Source organism: Mastigoproctus giganteus, chromosome 10 (genome assembly GCF_048544385.1).
Source record: "Mastigoproctus giganteus isolate SK-2022 chromosome 10, ASM4854438v1, whole genome shotgun sequence".
NCBI lineage: Eukaryota > Metazoa > Arthropoda > Arachnida > Uropygi > Thelyphonidae > Mastigoproctus > Mastigoproctus giganteus.
The window spans coordinates 180,153,282-180,172,079 of NC_143584.1; the positions used below are offsets into that span (position 1 = coordinate 180,153,282).

The window sequence follows — 18,798 nt, forward strand, 5'->3', positions numbered from 1 at the left end:
TCAGTTCATCATCTGGGAAGGTTTCCGTGGTTGTGTAGACATTCTGCTGGTCTGCTTCGTATATACAGTAAAACCCCGCTACTCGCGTATGTGTGTGTGTGTGTGGACATGTGTTTTTGTAAAGGGCGGCTCCTAGAACGTGAGTTCATCTCCGTCTCGTATCTCTGTGAAGAACAGTATCACTACAAATGGGCCAGATGTGTGTGACGTCGGTTTGTGTGTATTATGGCCTCTTGGCTACCCAGAAGCATCAGTAACCTGGAAAGATGATTCTGGGTACTCGTCCACACCACGGGAAGGTGGGCCAGTCCCAATGGAGCACGTACTGTCTCGATACGAGACTCTGAACCATCTGATGTTGCCAAAAGGTGGGCCAGATTTCTCTGGGGACCCACTCCAGAGAGGGGAAAAAATAAAATAAAAAATAATAAATAAAAAGTAAATAAATAAATAAAACAAAAACAAAATATATTTCCCGTGGTGCAAAAAAAAATAAAAAATAAAAAAAAAAAAATACAGTAAAACCCCGCTATTCACGGTCGCTGATTCAATATAAAATGAAACCTAAAAAAATATGAATTTTAAAGCGCCGCGAACATTTTCCGCCATAAAAAACATGGGCGTGGCTAAAATTATCTGTCCCGGTCAAAACAGCGCTCAGTGGGTGAGGGAAGAGGGGTGACAAAATCTCGGCATGGATGTTTCCCGCTAATCCTTGTTCAGTGTGTGTTATGCGCCTGTTATGGAAGGTTTCGTCGTTTGTTTTTAATTTATATGCTTATAAATTGAATAAATTTATAAATTGATATGCTTACAAAAGTGAAAAATCTACCGTTTTGTGGTGTAAAACAGACTTTTTCGAGTGTGTTAATGGAAGAAAGTGACTTTATTGTGGACAAGTTCTTCCTAACCCATACAAAAATATGGCTACGAATAACAAGGGAAATGTAACAAGATCAAAGAAATTGATGACATTAGCGAATAAAATTGAGTTATTAGATAAAATTTCTAATGGTGAAAGTGTCTCCTCAGTGGCAAAACATTATAAAATCAATGAGTCAACGGTACAATCAATCAAGAAATCGGAAGAAAAAATCTGCCGTAGTGTCTGTGAAAACGCGCTAACTGCTTCAAAAATTCGTGATGTTAAATTAGAAAAAATGGAAAAAGCTTTAAATCTGTGGATAAAGACCGAACTCAAAACAAAATTCCGTTAAGTTCACTCATCATTCGTGAAAAGGCAAAACTCCTTTATCAACACTTTAGCGAAACTGGTGATAGCACTGGCGGGATAAGTTTTTTTTTAGCTAGCAAAGGCGCTGGTTTGAAATTTCTAATAAATGTTACATTTAATATTAAATTGTTTCTTATTTTCATTTCGATGCCATATGCTTGCATTTCACTATGTACTGTCTATGTACATAGTCATATTATGAAGGTACATATAATACATACATAGACAGACAAAATTTTATACTAGTTTTTCTTATATATTTCATACTTTGGAACGGAACCCCTTTGTTACTATGGGAGCCATAACTCAGTTTTCGGTATTCGCGACATTTCTCAGGAACGTATCCCCCGCGAAAAGCGGGGTTTTATTGTATATATATATATATATATATATATATACACACAGTATATATACACACACACAGTATATTCCCATCTTATACAATAACTAAATAGGTTGTGCAGTACAAGTTGTTATTATTATTATTAGCTATATGGAGCAACGAGGCTTATGCTGCACCAGCCAGAAAAAAAAAAAAAAAAAAAATTCCCGAGTTACCCTGAGAGAGAGAGAGAGAGAGAGAGAGAAGAATGATGATATCCAGCTCACAACTAATGATAATAAATTAAATAAATAAAAACCATAATAATTTTTAACAAATATTTTGTTAATCACAATCGCCTCATTTTCCTCACAACCAGTTCTGAAAACAATACCCACCTCTTTTGACTGTCTGGAATTCCGTTTTCTGTTAAGCAGTCAACCAGGTTTTTCATGTTTCCCGTTGTCCTAGCAACCGGTCATCTCGAATGAACTCTCACGTTCTCCCGTCTCATAAAATCTAATTGTTTAAACAGAATTTGCTGAATATGTGAAATTTCTGCGGCTCAAATGGAATTAAAATTTGTCAATACGCTAAGCCAGCACTATTTTTCATCGTTTTATTTCCCAGGTTCTCTTTGTGTGTTTGCTTTAAGGAACTGACGGGTGAATAGTTTTTTTTTTTATGCAGTCATTAATTGCGTAAGATAAAGAAAAATCGATTTTAATACTTATGCAACGAACTGCTAAGTAATGTCTCATCTATTATATGCCAGAAATAAGAGCTATCCTCTACGAAGCTATTAAAATATGATTTTAGATGCGTGTACGATAAATAAGAGAATAGATAAACGTTTGTAAAAAAAAATGGGATCGAAATCCTTTTAGTGTTTCTTAACTTCTGTCGTTTATCAGTTTTTTTACAGTGGTGTTTTTTTAAGTGGTTCATTTATCGGCACGTGAAAAATATCGATGTATAAAACAAAGGTGGGAGTTAAAGATATATTTAAAAGAAATTACTCGCTCGATTCAAATAAAGAAATTAATCCGATTGGAAACTTTTGCAGACCGTTATTGTATGAAACGAGCAATGGCAAATAAAATGTGTAACCAGTTGCATATATTATCGAGAAAGCAACACTGTCATCTATTGGCTAAAATAAAAATTAATGAAAAACGAAGAAAAACCCTAAAGTGATTTTAATCGAAATTTCATGCAATAAGAATTCGACAAAAGATGTCTCTGCTTGCTCAGCCTTTAAGAATTTATATTGGGTATTTCATTTCCAAACTGCATACTGAGCAGCCCATGAGAAGAGCGAACCAGTTAATGGGAAATAAAACGAGTTTCTTTTCACTTTCTCCATGGGTTCAACGGTTCCAAAGAGGAAATTGTTGGACCCATGGCACCACTGGGTGATTTGTTAAATTAACATATAACTTGATGTATTTTTTTCACAGTCTACAATAATATTTCCCACTGTTTCCTTATAGCGCCTTCTGGCGGAATTAAGCAGAACGAGTGGGCCAACACCGACACGAGCCAAATGAATGATGGATCTAGAGGAACGCAGTCGCTGAAACGCCCTCAGCAACGTCGCCATCACACCATCACTGGGGAGGGCGTCCCCATGCAGATGCCACGGCCTAGCATGGACCTGGAGGTAAGCCACGTTGGTAAATAGTAGAGAAACGAATTTTATTTAAAAATCATATTTAAAGAATAGCCTGTAAGAATCCATGGTCCCCTGGTATAAAATCATTCCGAATAATAACATTTTGATTCCCTAGATGGCGCCCCGATCATTTTAACATCGGCAACGCACAGATTCCCAACTGATCGAACTCTTCGATCTGCAAGTTGGCAGTGTACTATCTGTGTGTATATGTGAGCGGGGGTATCAGTGATAAGTCATTTGACTTAAAACCTTATCCCGTTGGCAAAAAGCTAAAATTTAGGCGCTTCCAAAATAATGTGGAAATTTGCTAATTAAAGCAACCACTGAAATATTTTCATCTTGAATGTCTCCATCTTCCTTAAAATGAAGATCACGTATATCTCAGTAGCTACCAAGTGACTGATTACTGAACCTACTATGCGATTATTCATATAATAGTAGGACTTGACTTTTTATGATGAATTAATCTATAGAATTATTAAATGTTCAAAATATGAACATTAAAAATAATGGAAGCAGACATCGTTGTTGCCATGGGAACTGGATTACTGATATTTAGGTAGTAATGGGTAGCTAAACTTTACAAAATAAGAATATGTTAGAATAATTTTTTTCTAGGAAAGGCTCTGGTGGAGGGTGCCATTTGTCTGTGTTTCTCTGGGTAATTTGTACTCGCTGTCCATCTATTTTTGCCAAGAAATCTTACGAATGTAAGAACTCCACATATCCCCTAACTGCTAACGACTCATTTTTCAAAAGTTTTTAGTAAACGTTAAGCTTAGACTTAAAATGCATATATAAATATCGAGGTTGCGATGAAGTGAATTGCCATTTCTCTTCCTGGTTCGATACCCCAAATTTATAGCATTAAATGTTAGGGGAAAATATCGGGTGGTTTTGGTGTTTGAACGCTAGCTTTTAAAAGATTACCGCAATTATGTTATGAATTAATTATAATGGAAGTTTTAAAAATACTAATTTAAATTAATTAAATGAATTTAAATGATTCCATTTATAAAGTAATAAATCTGTTATTGTTATTCTGTTAAATCCCAAAGCCCCAATTTGGATGAAAATACAGCAGATCCCATTCGCAAACTTCCGTATTATCTTTACTTCACCTTTGCATCCCTACTTCAATCAAAAGACGTTTCCTATTGCAAACTTTGTTTAGTGCGATATGGCATAACTAGGATGAGACCAATTTCCATGTTACAAATTGAATTTTCTTTCCCAGTTAAAGCTAACTTTGAGCACAAACAAGCATTCGTCCTCTTTCTAATGCCGGCAGCAAACACAAATGTTTATTTGTCTCAAAATGCATCCAGATGACAATTGCAAAGCACCACGAAGCTGTAATATTATAGATCCGCATATGTTTTCAACTCTTTTTTTTATAACCAGCTTAACGATGCTCTCGGGTGGTTTTAGTCCTTGTATTTTTTTGAACTTTATAAAGAGATGATCCCTCCAGCCATGTAAAACGCCGAAATACTACTCCCATAATTACATTTTCCCTTTTTCTTCAGACCCCGTCTGTTATCAGCTTTCATACTCTTACCAAATGTCTCACGAGATTCATAACAACCCTTTGTATTTGCATTTAGATTCGTATTGGATATAAGCTAAGAAAGAAGACGAGATTCGTTACACCAAATGTTCGAAAACATCAGAATACATGTCGTGCTACAGCAGTCCTCTGAAGGTTAAATTTTCTGTTGGAAGTGAGAAAAGTACGTTTAATTGTGAATCTTCCGCAAAGAACCCCTCTTCCACTATCGCCATATCAGATGTAGGCAGATGAGGTTTCAAAATTAAGTATAAAACGTAACATGGTCTAATAATTATAAGTTAGTAATTCTGATAATAAAATTATTGTATGTTTTTCAATGGCGTATCTATAGCAGTTCCCTCTATAATTTCTATATTTGAATGATATGGAAATTATATACTGGAGAAGCACCGATGTATTGTCAGTCCATCTTTGATGGTTGAAAGAACGAAGTGGACAACTACAATTTGTTAGTCTTAACTTCCGTGATAAAGAAGATTATGGAGGAAATAATTAACAAATGCAGCACACGATTATCTAGATAGAAACTGAATCCTTAAGCGAAAACGCTACTCCTAACTCTAGCCCACATAGTGGGCTAGAGTTAAGAGTGGGTTTGAGTCGTTGATGGTAACACTGTTATAAGTTTGCAAGACTCTGTCTTTTAACGTGTTTTTTCAGCAAGTAGAATTAAACTGCTAAGATAACGCATAGTGTTAGGGGAAACTCTGTGGATACACAGTATCACTGTGAAAGCCAGAAAGTGTTGTGTTGTTGTAAATGAAGTATTATGTTGGGTTCTGTTGGGTATCCTGGCTTTTGGCCGCAGGTCCCCTGGAGGGCCCTCACGTGACTCGCACACACCATTAGGAGGTAGCCAGGCTGCCCTTAATTCTCTGGCTAATCTCCTCCAGGTCGCCTGAGCTTCCTGGAAAGAGACCAAGTAAAAAAAAAAAGATGGGAGTACAGGATGTACCGGAGAGAGTAAAGGAAATGAGGTACTGTATAGATACAGCGACGGAGGATGTAAGGGAAGGCATCCTCCGCAGGTTGGGTGGGATTTCTCCCACCTAAGCAGAAAGTGGAAGAAGAGGACCCTCGAGAGGATCGAAAGATAGTCACATATCAAGAGAGACACGGGTGAAACAATTCAAGTGACCTGTGCTAAGATAACGGAATGGTCTTAATACTTACAACAGAAAAATTTTTTTTTGTAAGGAGTTGATCTTTTATTACAGTATTTTCAAACAGATGGCGTCGCCAAAAGATTAATTGGCTACCAGGGCAACTTGTTGCAAAGAAAACGTTTGTCTACCGTGAGTATTAAGACACTGATCCATAACCTTTTTACTTATGACCCAGGAAGGAAAAACAATTCCAATCAAATTTCCAGGATTGGACGGGATCACGTTAAGATGAAGTCGTTTGTATTATCTAAGCAATTTAAACCCTTCTGGCTCGGGGGGGGGGGGATATGAACGCACGTGATAGTCTTGCAAACCTCTTACAATTTCTGTGGTCTTATAGCATTAGCTGCATTATAACGTTGAAGCTTGGGTCCACTGTTTTTGATTTTCTTAAGTGACATTAACAAAGGGATACAGGGGATGATATTAAAATTTGTTAACGTAGTCTTAATGTCAAAGATATAAAATGCTTGGCACACTTATCTTATGAGACCTCTGTACCGTATGGTGGATATCATGCAAAAAGACATTGTCTTATTTTTAATAATTGAGTCTAAATTTCAATGTCAAGATAGGGATAGTGGGTAATGATTAGCACAAAGCAACGCGCCTTCAGGACGACTTGAATAGGCTTCAGGAATGGTCAGATAATTGGCAGCTATGTTTTAATGTTTCAAAATGCATGGTTTATACTTGGAAAATAACAGCTCTGTTGGAGGGGTTGAATCAAAAGACCGGCAGCTTGCTTGGTGAGATTGGCCAAAATGCCAGACTCCGAATATAAATAAATAATTTTCCGTTTATACTCCCAGACTGCATAACGTCTGACGAGTTCACAAGACAGGGAATACAAAAAAACGCCGTATTTAGCCGTCACGTGGACCTGAGCCATTTCACGATATTAAATGAAGCTCCAGCAGGTATAAATTCAAAGCAGGGGGAAGAGTTGGAAGTCAGAAACATCCTTATCCTTCCTGCGATACGGACCTCGATTTAAACATGCCTTTGCATGGTTCTAATGTTTATATCAGAACCACTCAAAACTCTTACTTGCCTAAAATGCCCTCTAGACACCTTATTAAAAGAAAAAACCTAATAAATAGAACGACCCTAACATCCAGTGATACTGTTATGCTGAACGTAGCAAATCAGAGCAGCAGAATCTGATGGTGCATACTTTTAATTGTCTTCTGCTTGGCTTTACATGTGATGCTTGCCGTTAAATGATGTGGAACAAATATAAACTTCTCATTGTTTAGTACGTGGCTAGATATTTCAAGCAAAATGCTAACAATTAGGCTACTTAACTCCCCCTAAGGGGGAGAAGCTTTTATCTACCCTCTAGTTTCTTCCAAACTCTGACATTTCAGTAGTCCTTGGTGCTTTGTGGCATGTGGATAGAAGGACCCCCCCCCCCATTTCGGTATACAACCACAAAATAGCTTCAGCTGGTGGGAAAAATGTATTTTGCGCAGCCAGTCTCTCACTCACTCACGCATTCAGCACTAAATATCATAGTCTTTCCGTCACCCAGCTTCAAAGAGTTGTCACACGGAGCCTGAAGACCACGTGCAAATCGATATATTGACGTTCCCTGCGGAGCTTAGCTGTGGGTCTGCTTGGAAAGGACGCGTACGGAACACGAGCTGTCATGCACTTTGTCCGAACCACCAAAACGCATCCTCCATTCCCACACCCTGCACTGATAACCAAATAAACTGAAGTAAAAGATAAACACACTTCCTGTCGCTTGCACGCCCAGTTATGCTGAAAAAAACATCGGCACGGCGATCGACCTGTATGATATTAGCAGAATCGGCAGCGCAGGCTTGCATCTGTCAGCTGCATGAGACAATGAAATATGCCCTACAATCTCAAGTCACCAGACTTCCTTGATGAGGCAGTGCTCGTTAAGGTAGTTTTCTAACGCGGTCTGCTTGGCTTCTAAAAAAATTCGTGGTCATTAGTGTTAAACAGCGCATAAACCTCACACCCCCTCTCCGTGTTCGTATTCTTCTGTTTTTAATACGACAGCCTAGTAATATTCTTCAGTGATAAGGAAAATTAGCTGCCAGTTATCGGATCATGTTAGAAATTAATAAGCTGTACTCAGTTTTCTACTGAATCGGTGAGACTCGGGAATTTTAATATTAAAATTGCGAATCGTCTGCTTTGAATATTCAGCCACGTGCTAAACAATGAGAAATGTACAATTATCACGCTGATGCTGCGTAACAATGTCCGGATAATGCAGCAGTACGTTTCTCATTGTTAAACAAGCACGTGCTAATCAGCAAGAAATGTACAACTAGCAGGAAACAATAAATTTATTGGTCGTTTGCTAAATGTTAAGCATTGTTGAAATAGACATATTTAAGAGTACATCTGCAGTTAATTACATCTGTTGGGACAGATGTCATCAGTTAATTTGGTATTCTTCTTTTGAATAACAGTTGACACGATCTTTCCACAAGTCTATTTCCCATCGTCCAAGAATGGGCATGATGCGTCGACGAAGCTCATTACAGCGAGGAACTTTCGGCATTCGGTAACTACCGTTCTCCCCCTCCCTCCACCATCCCCACTACTACTTCAGTTAACGTATCCAATTTTGGAAAAACCGTAGACAAAAGACCTCCCATACAATGGAGTCACCTCGATTGGAGACAAATCCACAACGTCCTCGTTGCGCTAAAAGAAAGCAACCCCTTCTCTTTCTGTGCGTCGTAGTCCCACAACTGTCACCGCCATCTGTGTGGGCCATCCGTTGTTATGGCAACGCAGTTGAGAGCAGCGTAAAATCAATCTGGCAGCTATTGTAGCAGGATGATACAGCCGTCACTCCCGTTTCGGTGCACAGCGTTGTCCCCCCTCCCCCCTTTTACTGGTACGTCCATCCCAGGAATGGCTCAACGGTTTAAATTTATTAGCACTCCATTTCCTTTGTTGTTTCGCTATCCAGCTGAAAGGACTAGACATGATCCACCACACTGTGCCTTCGTCAACCCTTTTGGCTACGTTGGATGTCCTAATCTGGTGGACGAAAGCCGAACAGAGTACTTTCAAATTCTTCCTCCCCTTTTCCCTTTAATCTATACGGCAGAAATTATTTGATTCTACACGCGCGAATGATCAGCATCTCCAGAGATATGCAGGTTGCCGATAGAAGATGCCTTTTGAATCCCTCCCACTTGTCCAACCCCTCTTTAGGAGGGATGCCTCCACACCGCACGTCCAGTTTATAGCAGATTAGAATTTATAGCGAGTATTAGAATTTAAACTATGAGGCGCTGTTGATTGTAGCCTAGCTGTTGTGTACTCAATGAAATTACCATGGTATCGTGGGGTCTATACTTTTTATCATAATTTTTCTTTCTATAAATACATGTAATGTAGAAAACGTAAACGTGAATATGTTGTTACATGTTATTGAACCAGTTGCTACAAGTAACAGTGGTTGAGAATATCTGTGAGACATCTTGTTCAGAGTAGTAATTTGAAGAGCCCTGTTAGGCAGCAGAGTAACTGGAACATTTTCAATCATTTCAGAAAAGGAGATGCGAAAGATCCAATTATCCATTATAATGAGAAATTCGATCTGTATCTGCAGTGTAATGAGCGCCCTCTTGCGTGTGGTTTAATTGTTTACAAGGACAGAATCTCATCTAGTGTCGTGTTACTTGATTACTAACACGCCAAATTCTCTTCTGAGCCCTTCACGCGCAAGTTTTATATATATCCCCCCCCCATCTAGTGGGTTGCAACATTCATTTACAATTTACTAAAGCAATCAATTTATTTCCGGATATTTGTAATCTGCTGCTGCTTCTTCGTCCATTGCGCCATATTTCCCTTTATTCGTTTTTACCTTTTTCCATGTCCTTTCTTTACAGTGTGGCTGAGTTAGTCGGTCTCAGGCTAGCATTGCATCGTTTTTTTTTTTTTTTTCTCTCCCGGCAGCTGGGGGGGGGAGTTCGTCCGGCAACAGAGAAAACAGACCAAAGAATGCACACAGTTACACGCACTATACCCTCATACCTTTAGTTTCTAACGTGCGGAAAATCAAGTATTTCTGCCATTCCTGGATCGTTCTCTTCATTCCATTTTAATATGCCCTCCGTGCTAGCCTAGTCGGAGCGATAGGAATCGCATCTGGAACTTATTTGGACAGGTCTAGGTTCGATTCCCTTCCAAGATTAGAGGAATTTTTCAGTCTTCAGTCAAGACTAGTTTTTCAGTTCAAGCGGAGGGTTAGGTTTTCCAGCGTGAGTTATTCTGGGTTTTTCATGCCACACAATATGCAAATCGACCCGTAAACATGCCCCTCTACAGACATACGGTTATTAGCACAGACTTCCTTCCCAGACTTCCTTCCCTTGATGTAAGAAGGAGGGAGTGAGATGAAATAAAATTTCGAATAAACGGATTTAAAATTGCCCTGAATCTTATAGTACAAAGGTTTATTCTAAGTTTTTTTCGGAATCCATTCCGGAATCCATTGCTCAGTGTTGGTCAGAACTGGAAAGTTCTCTTGTTCTCCACTAAAGTGGTATCAGAAAGGACACTTTTTCCGCCTAAATTTTCTATCTCCCCCTTCATTGGTGGATTTGACAAGAGTTTTGGGGCCACCAATGAAGACGGAGGTAGAAAATTTACCAACGATCTAAGAAAATGGCCAAGTTAATTATCCGCATTTTGAACCTTTATGCAGTAGTTCGTTGTAGCGTCTTATGTAGGTAAATCAAGAAATTCTTATAATATAAGAAGAAATATGCTTCCATTAATGAGATTATGGTGAGCCAAAACTCAAGGGACAGTCGTATATGACTCAAACTTTTAATATGAGTTTTATCATCCCTAGCAAGCAGACAACTCTCACATTGATAAGACCTTATGGTAATAAATTCCACCCTCCACAAGACAAGATCTTAGTGCATAGAGAGTTATAGGAGGAAGTTGATATGCCCTAATTCGGATTTACGTTGACAGATCTCGTTGGCCATTCCGCATGTAACATCTGCGGAATGGCCAGTAACATTAACAGCAATGTAACTGCAGTAACATCTGCGAAAAGCCTCACATAGAATCAGGGGTCTTTTTCCTGTACTTCTAACCATCCCCAGACTTCCTTCCCTTGATGTAAGAAGGATGGAAACATTATAATTTGTCTCTGGATTACTACATCTCGACTCCTCTGTAAAGAGAACATTGGCCCATAGCCTTGAGTTTGAAGTCACACGGGATGTTCTGTGGGAGGGAGTGAGATGAACATAAACCATCGTACGTTTCACATAGAGTCCCCTTTTCTGAAGACTTTTCTGTAAGATACTAAGGGAAATAGAAAATACGGATAGATATAATAAAATTAAAGGAATAGGATAAAATTGTCAATCTTGTTATTCTGTGAGGACCGAGTTCAGTTTAATTAGATCATTTAAAGTTAGTTATACGATGCGTTACAAAGGTGGGTGTATCTGTCAAGAACGGAACAGAGGTGAGATATAGTTTGACGATTCTCTCATCAATTATAGCTTGTTATGAATAACACACAGATTTTGGATCTACTTGCGATTTTTAAATTTGTATTCCTTGTTCCCACAAGATTCTTTATAGCTTTGAGATGCCATTTAACAATAAAGATTTGTCAGTCGAAACCTATCGGTCCGAGTTCGAATTCCCTAGCCTCACGGGTAACAAACAAACCGACCGTGTAATACACACAGTTTACAGACACAATACGCTAAAACCTCATGGCCTTAGTTGTTTGGCACGCAAAAAATCAAACAGAAAGCAACCCACTCGATGATGTCAATTTTATTGAGGTCTTTACAAGCAGAGATTGAGTTAATCTTCAATGGTACGGAATGCTGGCAACCATAGTATTTGCATTTTTGCCTGTGGATGAGAATTTGTTCCACAATGAACAGTGCGCTCACATAGTCGTGTTCCGCGTCTTCGTGGCATGGACGGGTACTGCGAATCAGCCTTCTTGGTGATCTCTGCTTCCCAGTAGCAAAGTTACCATAAACAACGCACACACTGCACAAACATACTCAATTTTGTATATCATCACAGAGTACCAAGGAGGAGTTGAACCAACGTTTCGGGGCCGCCATACATAAGACACAACACATGTCCGCATTCAGATGTAGAATTTTCTAAGCTTTCCCTAGTATTTCATCCAACAGACGGACAGACTAGCCTTAGAACACACTGCCTTAGCGCTAATGAAAAATAATCTACAGCTACTAGTCCCTTATCGTTATTGCGTGTCCATCAACCCAGTCTTCTGTGTAAACCAAATGTCCTCCTAGAAAACGCTGACAAAGATAAAATCTGACCGCACTACATTGACTGCTATGAAATTTCTAGCAAAGCCAATCCTGTTAGCCTTCTCTTTGTATGGGAATGTTCACTTCTTTACAATGCAGCAACGTGTGGAAGATTAATTGCTGCCATCATCATCCGTGTTGCCGCTACTTAACTGTATGCGGGCCACTAATTATGATTGGGCCAATGGTTCGGTTCCGTAATGGTCTGTACTATCTGAAAATCCCTTTTTTTTTTCCAGGGGCTTTAATGGCCTGTTAGTAGAAATGATAAAACTTTTATCCCGAACGTGCAACACGGCCAACCACAGACATTAACGAAGGGATGTGATTAATGTTCGGGCCTGTACCGACGTCCCACCCATCTTCATCCTGGATGTAAAGGAAGCGTTCGATAGGAAAATCTCCTACTTTAACTCGCTTATCTAGGGTATCTTGATTCTTGCTCGTTATTGAGGACAACTGGCCAGGAGCTAAACCCCCAGGAGAACTCCTTGTTTGAAGCATGTGGGGAAGGGATTTAGAAAGAGACCTGCCTATGAAAAATGTAATTTCTACATTACAAGTACAGATGAATACTGCCAAGGAAAAAATATTCCTCCTGTCATGACATATGCGGCATAACGTCTAGGAAGATACTTCTATGGCTTTATTACATAATGTCGAACGAATTTAGACAATTAGAAATGGAAACGAAATAAACAGTGTATAATAATTATAACTGAATAAATTAATAGTCATTGACGAGATCAATGCATATATTAATTTATTACAATCACAATCCTCGCATGACTCCTTTATATGAAAATGCGACTTTATGCAAAAATACATAATACAGAAAACCAAACCATAAATTCAATACTGTACTGTGTACGTAAATACAGTTATTGTGATCATGGATAATGTTATCATTCGTGGTTAAATTGGCCAGTTGTTTAAAAGATGAGTTACTGCTATTGCAGCTTATTTCAGGACTGACTGGTCCCTCATCAGATAGCTAGTGATATCTCTGATTTTTTCTTGAACTCCAACACGTTGCATGTCTAATTACTGCTGTTGGTGTCGTTACTCTGTGAAATAAAACACTTTATTTGTACTCCTTACCAATCTACTTGTTTTGCAATACGGCATTAACCCTTTTTTTATTTGTTTTTAATGGCTTGTATGGATTTTCAGAAATATTAATAAAATTTCATTTTTATTGATGACTTTCTCGAAGATATGGTGAACAGTCAAAATAAAGTATTTTATGTTGCTTGATTGTATGTTTTCTTTCTGTCCACTTCCACCTTTTTATGTACACATTTCCGCTCTGCATCAGTAAACAGCACTTAACAGCTGTATTCCTGTCTGATCGGTTATTGTTATCAATTTAGCTATATCCTGGATTTATTACAATAAGCGGCGTCCACTGTATATGTATAAATTCGGAATTCATGAAAAATTTATAATGTATATGAAATGTCGATAATATTTTGTTTTGGAAAGAAAGATGTGGAATTATTCGTTTTTCCACTAGTCACTCGTTTGACGAGATCCGGGTTCGAATCTTATACGAGAATGGAGGAATTCTTAAAAGATTCTTCAGTCAGGGCTTTAGGTAGCAACTCTGAAGAGAATGGAGCACGTTTCCTCTAAGTTATTTAGGTTTACGGACTGGGTCTATTGAAACCTTCAGATAACAGTGGTTTAAAAAGACTGCAGCGTTGCGTCTCTGTGGAACTTCCTTTTTGGCCATGAATTGTTGTTAACACCATGCTAACTGCTCAGTTACTGTGTATCGCCTCCGTAGCTAGGTGTGCAGGAGCAGCAGTGCGTAGCACACACTTCTTGATTAGACCGGGGTTCGAGCCCGTCACCACCAAATATGGAGAATGCGGAAAGGTCAGGGAATGACCACCGCATATCCCGGAGCAATATGGCCTTAGTTGCTAATGCTTCTAAAAACCAAACAACAACAGTTACTGTGTGTTGTCATCAAAGATGGCTGTTCTTCCATTTCTCTTTGGTTCTGTTAGGCATTTTCTCTTCATGAGAAGCAACTTCCAGCATCTTCGCTGTCTGTCTCACCCGGTTAAAAGTGTTCGGCCATTTCTACGATGTGCATTTAAATTTCCTCCACAGATTCCTTAAGATTGTAGAAGTATTTTATACAATTGTACTGCCATTTACTCCATACATCAATCATAATTGGAGGACGTGACCTCATTTCCGACCGCCAAGGTGTTGTCAGTGGCCTTAAATATATTCTAATTCGTTTATTATAGAAACATCCTATTCAATTTCTTTAATGGTTTGAACAAAAATGACTTTGATCGTAAAGTGTGTTTGTGTCTAACGGCACCAGGGGTTCCCCCATCTCCGTGTATTGTACAGTTGTGTGTCACAGTTCACTGTTAAGGCCAGAGATTTAAAATGTGTGGGTTTTGGGAGGTGTAGTGTTGTGTACCGTTATTCATCTGGCATTTAGCCGTTGGGCCCCTAATGGGATCCACTGTTGCCCACAGTGGATCCCATTAGGGGCCCAATGTGGAGGCACACCAGGTACTGAGTAGCTCTATATTTTACTTACTCTAGCAGGCCCTGCCACCTAGTTTCCTGAGACTTCACATTGGCTAGGGCCTTAAAAAAAAAAAAAAAAAAAACTGTCTTAGGGGTGGACGCTAGAATTAGAAAGGCCAAAAAATTTTGAGGTCGCGATTTAATTTGGACGTAGTTAGATTTTGCAGTGTGGGGCGTACGCTGGCGTATAGGTAGAATGGGGGAAGGAGCCTGAAGAATGGGGAGTGAAAGGAAGAAGTATGGGGACGATAGAGAAGGCGACCCTAGGTGGTCAGTGAGGCAGGCCTATCTTCACCAATGTAATCTCCATTCAATTCGTAGCGCGTCTATAATCAAGCTACCATGCCACCAGACAGCCGATGTCACTAGGGCATCGGCCCACCGGCGCCCCTTTCCCTGCACGCGGAACCAAGCCTGAGTCTACCACTCTTTCTGTGCAAAATGCACTTTAATCCCGCTCTCACGAGAGGTAGTGCAATACTGGTGGGAGCCAACAGTCACGCTCCCAGGCTGCCCAATGGGCCTGAGGGTTTAAAAAAAATGATTCTCCCTCCCCCCTGTCCGATAGAAAAGACAGGGAAGGAGAACAAAACCAAGTTAATCAACATAATATAAAATAAATAATACAATATATAACTAAACTCAACAACAAACAAAAAAAAAAAAATATATATATATATATACACACACACACACACAGTAATTATCAATACCGTGCCAATTAAAGTTGCCAAACATTTCCTCTTTTGTAAAACTAAAAAAAAATTTCCTTACTTCCAATAAATAATCTTTCATACTCTCCATCAAAGATATATTTTTCTCTCAATGTATATCTATATTCTTCATAGATGGGACAATCATAGAGAATGTCGTCCCAACTCTCTAGCCTTTCACAATCACAAAAAGGTTCAGATCTATTCCAAAATTGTATAATTTATATCTTAAAGATCCATGTCCAATAATTATACAAGAAGATTCCATTTTTGGATAAAACCATCTATTCAACTTATTATCATAATTAAAACTAATCTGTGGGATAAATGACTTAGTGACAGCCCCAGTGTCACTATTGTCCCATCTTTGTTGCTATATTTCCGACATCCTCTTAAATATATTTCTTCTTTCTTGTTTAACATTAGCAGACAAATCATTTGCTATACATATACACGAGATTTGTTTCCCCTTCCTTATAAAGTATCCGAAAGTTCTATTCAAAACTGCTAAGTCTGGGAATATTGCCCCTTCAAGGACTTGCAGTGCATTTGTGGATACCGTTCTGCATGCTCTGACCATTGTCAAGAGCATGCAGAACTCGTTGAATTGATATTCATTTTTGCTTAAATTTTACATTTATAATTCTGTGGTACCATACTGTGACTGCGTATGTCACAATAGGTACAAATATTGTTTTATAGTATAAACTTACTCTTTTTTCCGAGTCACCATTCAGTCTTTGTTAAACGTATAATGGATACTGTAAATCTTTTAATTTTATTTCTCACATTATCTAGATGAGGGGTAAACAATATCTCATCATCTATGATAATACCTAGATATTTAACTTGAGTCACTAATAGTATTTGCCTATCATTGATGATTAATTTAGGTCTACCATAATCCAATTTACTTACCCCTCAACAAAATCATAACATTCTTAGTTGATGACACAGTAAGTTTATTATTATTTGTCCAGTCAATCCAACTATCAACTACAATATTCATTCGGTTTTCTATTGCCAACCTGGAGTTTCCTTGTACACATATAACCAAATCATCTGCAAATGCCACTTTGTGGCAATCCAGAGATTCATCTTTTAACCACTGATTTATGACTAAGTTCCAAATCACTGGACCTAAGACTGACTCTTGGGAACACCCTCTATTATTGAACCTTTTAAATTCTAAACGTTGATCTTACAACAAACTGTCTGCCACTTAAATAATTTTTAATTGTATTATATGTATAACAAATCTGGGCAATCAATGATACATAATGACCCCAGGACCCTTTCTTACCAAACAGTATCAAAGGCGCTCTCAAAGTCCACAAGCAAGGCTAACACATATTTACTATTAGTCAACCTGCGATAATCCATGAGATCAATTATAGCATCCTCTGCAGAGCATTGTCTTTTGAAAGCATACTGGTACAGAAAAGTTAAATTAGCCATGTTAAATAATTATTCCAATCTCAATAGTAATAGCCTTTCAAAAACTTTACCCAGATTTGCTAAAAGAGAAATAGGTCTATAGGCCTATCCTTACCTGGCTTCAAAATCAATTTTAAAAGAGCAATCTCCCAAAAATTACGAAAGATCCCTGCCACATAACACTTATTGAACATAACACTTATTGAACATATTCAAAACAATCTCAGAGAAATACTCAATAGTTTTCACTATACTGTATTTTCAACCCTCTCCAGTCCCGGCGGAGTCTTGTTACTATTAAGTTTAGAGCAAATTGATATTAATTCATTAATATTAAATAACTGAGTATTATTCGGCCAACAATATTGGTTATTTTCTATTCTAATCCTTCTCTGGACCGTATTTTACCCCATAACAATCACCATTAAACAATTCATCAGTAACTGTTCGAACTGTAGATAACCCATCAGATGGTTCTGAATCCCCAGTATTAACAGTATGAATGATATTATTAACACTTAATTTATTCCTTGTTAACCAAGGATAGGGAATTGAAGGTGAATAGGGTAAGAGCACCCTATTCAGATCGCCTAGTGGCATTGGCAGCGTGGCTGCAGAGGTCGTATTTATGTCTGGTCCAGTGGCGTCGAAGTTCCCAGGGTAGGTGCCATCCGAGAAGATAGGGAGTCAGAATGGTTGTGGGTCACACATGGGAATGAGTCCCGTTCGAGAGTACTGTGTCATCCGATGCACAGAGGTACAAAGGCGTTTGCAGCATGGCTGCGAGAGTCATAGTTGGTTAAGTCTAGTGATGTCTCAGTTAGACGCTGTCCGGAAGGAAAAGTGTCTGGTTGATTTCAGGTCACGCATGGGAGTGGTCCCATCCAAGTAGTAGGTTGCTGTCCTTCCGATGCAGTGGAGTTTTTTTTCTCTTAATCCTCCATCGTGTGAACTTACGTTCGGTGAAGTGAGTTTTGCAGGTATCCAGTCGGCGGGAAGTCATTGAGTGTCAGTTTATTGCTGTATCTCTGGGATGGTGAAGAGGTAGTTTCTTCTGTGGCGATGTGATCGGAGACCTGCGTAGCAGTTCAAAATAGTTGATAGGTAGGCTGTTGTTGTTCGGAGAGAAATTGTCATGGTGGTTGCAGCGGATGAGGTATCGGAGGGTTTCTGCGCCTCACGAAGAAGCTCCTGTGCAAAGTTAGTAAGAGCTTTATAGTGGTCTTCGGATTGTAGCAGTAGGTGTTCCTGATTTTTGAGCGAGAATTACTTGATGGCAATAGGCCTTGAAGGTTGTTGTCGTTCCTCAAACTATGTAGGTTGCAATGAAGGGGTCGCACTAGGGTTACCGACGCCAACAAGAATGAATAAGTAGTAGTAGTTTTTGTTGTTATAGTAGCAGCAGCAACTGGGGCCATATTGCTTCGTGTATTCTGTGGTCGATTTTCTGTTTGCTGGACAAAAAACCCGAATTTTCGGTAGAAAAAACCATGCTATCCTCGCCTGGGACCGACTAACTCAACCTCTTTGTGAAAAAAGGCCCATAAAAATTTCCCATGTCATCGACGGTACTCGAACTCTGGGCTTTTCTACCCGGTATGGGGAGGACGGCTTTTCTACCAACTGTGCTACCACGACTGCTTATAAGTAGTAAACATTGTCCGAGGTAAGCTCTGTCAGCATTTCCAGAACCATGATCTAAAGCAGCTGGATAAATATGGGATGGCAAAGCCTTTATTTTACCCTTTCTGCTTGTCATGCACTAGTTGAGCCCTATGCCCAAT

The 18,798-nt window shown here is 39.0% G+C and overlaps 1 protein-coding gene across 1 annotated transcript in view; it reads left to right on the forward strand.

Annotated features, from left to right (window-relative positions):
* Window positions 1-18,798, forward strand: part of LOC150079586 (uncharacterized) — a 1,000,533-nt gene that overhangs the window by 325,380 nt on the left and 656,355 nt on the right. Inside the window, exon 4 of the mRNA XM_090383129.1 lies at window positions 3,050-3,219. Within this exon, the coding sequence (XP_090239255.1) occupies window positions 3,050-3,219 (170 nt within the window). The remainder of the gene's footprint in view (window positions 1-3,049; window positions 3,220-18,798) is intronic.